The sequence below is a fragment of the Lolium perenne genome, chromosome 7 (genome assembly GCF_019359855.2).
Source record: "Lolium perenne isolate Kyuss_39 chromosome 7, Kyuss_2.0, whole genome shotgun sequence".
Lineage (NCBI taxonomy): Eukaryota > Viridiplantae > Streptophyta > Magnoliopsida > Poales > Poaceae > Lolium > Lolium perenne.
Genome location: NC_067250.2, coordinates 332,891,529 through 332,892,967, shown reverse-complemented (window position 1 = coordinate 332,892,967; position 1,439 = coordinate 332,891,529). Strand labels below are relative to the sequence as shown.

The 1,439-nt window shown below is 52.3% G+C and overlaps 1 protein-coding gene across 1 annotated transcript; it reads right to left on the bottom strand.

Moving 5' to 3' along the window:
* Positions 1–343: 343 nt before the first annotated feature.
* Positions 344–1,044, bottom strand: LOC139834199 (uncharacterized). Its single transcript, XM_071824633.1, has 2 exons — positions 648–1,044; positions 344–561 (listed from the first exon to the last, which is right to left on the bottom strand). The coding sequence occupies exons 1-2, from the start codon at positions 1,035–1,037 to the stop codon at positions 415–417; spliced, it is 537 nt and encodes a 178-aa protein (XP_071680734.1). The 5' UTR covers positions 1,038–1,044; the 3' UTR covers positions 344–414.
* Between the last annotated feature and the right edge of the window lie 395 nt (positions 1,045–1,439).

Genomic DNA, 1,439 nt, shown 5'->3' with positions numbered 1-1,439 from the left:
CAGTACCCCCGGCGACCCTATTTCAACTCGCCGGCGCTAACTTACCGCCGGCAACTTTGGCCCGAGTTCGCCAGCGGTAATAAATCCGGCTATAAGCTTATTCCTAGTAGTGGGGGTGCATCGGCGTACCACAAGGAGTGTCGTTCCCGGATTCTCCCAATCCCTACATGTTGGAGGGAGTTAGCAACTTAGCCATGTCACACCAAGTTAGCAACTTAGCCAAGTTAGCAACTTACCGGGGTCAGCCCAGCGGCGACGCTTGTACATGATATAGAACTCCTCCTTGGAAGGGAACACGGCGTCGGCCCCGGATGAGGTGGCTGCAGGAGTGGTTCCTCTCGCACTCCAGTCATCATGAACCGAGTGAAACTCTGCAAGAAACGGGAGAGATAGCTCAGATTCAAACATGGGGACTTATGATGTTTTGCAACCATAGAGATTGAAACTTACCGCCATCTGGTTGCTCGTCCACTGGACATAGGCATCTTTCACAAGGTCATGCTCCTTAATCTTCTCGAGATACTCCTCGTAAGCTACTGCATAGGCCTCCTCGAGCTGAGTCTACAATTTCAGAAATAATGCGTCTCATCAACATAGCCATTCAGGAACAAGAGTCAAAACAGAGGATGAAAGTGTGGATGACTTACATCAACCTCTACCCGAGAACGGCATGTAGTCCGCGAGGAGGTAGCGTAGCTGCCGGAGGGGAGGGTAGCCTTGATCTGCGTGAAGTTCCTCTGAGGCTTGAAACCCCCAGCAAGGCAGGCAGGACGTCCATGCGGCTGGCCGGACCCCGCCAGCATCATCGCCACCTCGTCGACCGGCTCGGTCATAGGGTCCTCCACCTCTGGATGGAGCTTGGCGTACTCCTCGCAGTATCTTTCCTTGTTCTCTTTGGCCTTGCCGTAGTACATCTCAGGCGCGGGCCGAGGCTCGTTCGGACCGGGCGTCACCAGCTTCATGTGCGTCCACGCTTCCATCTCACCAAGTTCCCTCCCGAGCTTCTTCCCCTGCATCACAAAACAAATGTTATGCATATCATCGAAAATCAAAAAAATGCAGCTTATTCCATTTTTATATGTACCGTACGCTCCCGATAGCGATCGGTGCTGCTGCTCCCGCAAAGTGTGTGTTCCACGAGAACCACGGTTGGCCTTGTTCCGGTCGCTCACGGCCTTGAAATCGGGGTTTCGCCGACCCAATTCTTGACCAACTCCATGAAGGCGGCCCTCTTATTATTATCAGCCCAATGTGGTACAACCTGCAAAATCAAAACTCATTTGAAGAACAAACAATATAGTTGCAAGTTAGCCGCGGTACATAGAATCGCATTGACAATTACTTACCGACATGAAGTCATCTATCGTCATAGCCGGGGCGAGTCCCTGCACAATCTCAGGCTTTGTGTACCTTACGCCTGCTCGAGCATAGAAGTGGCC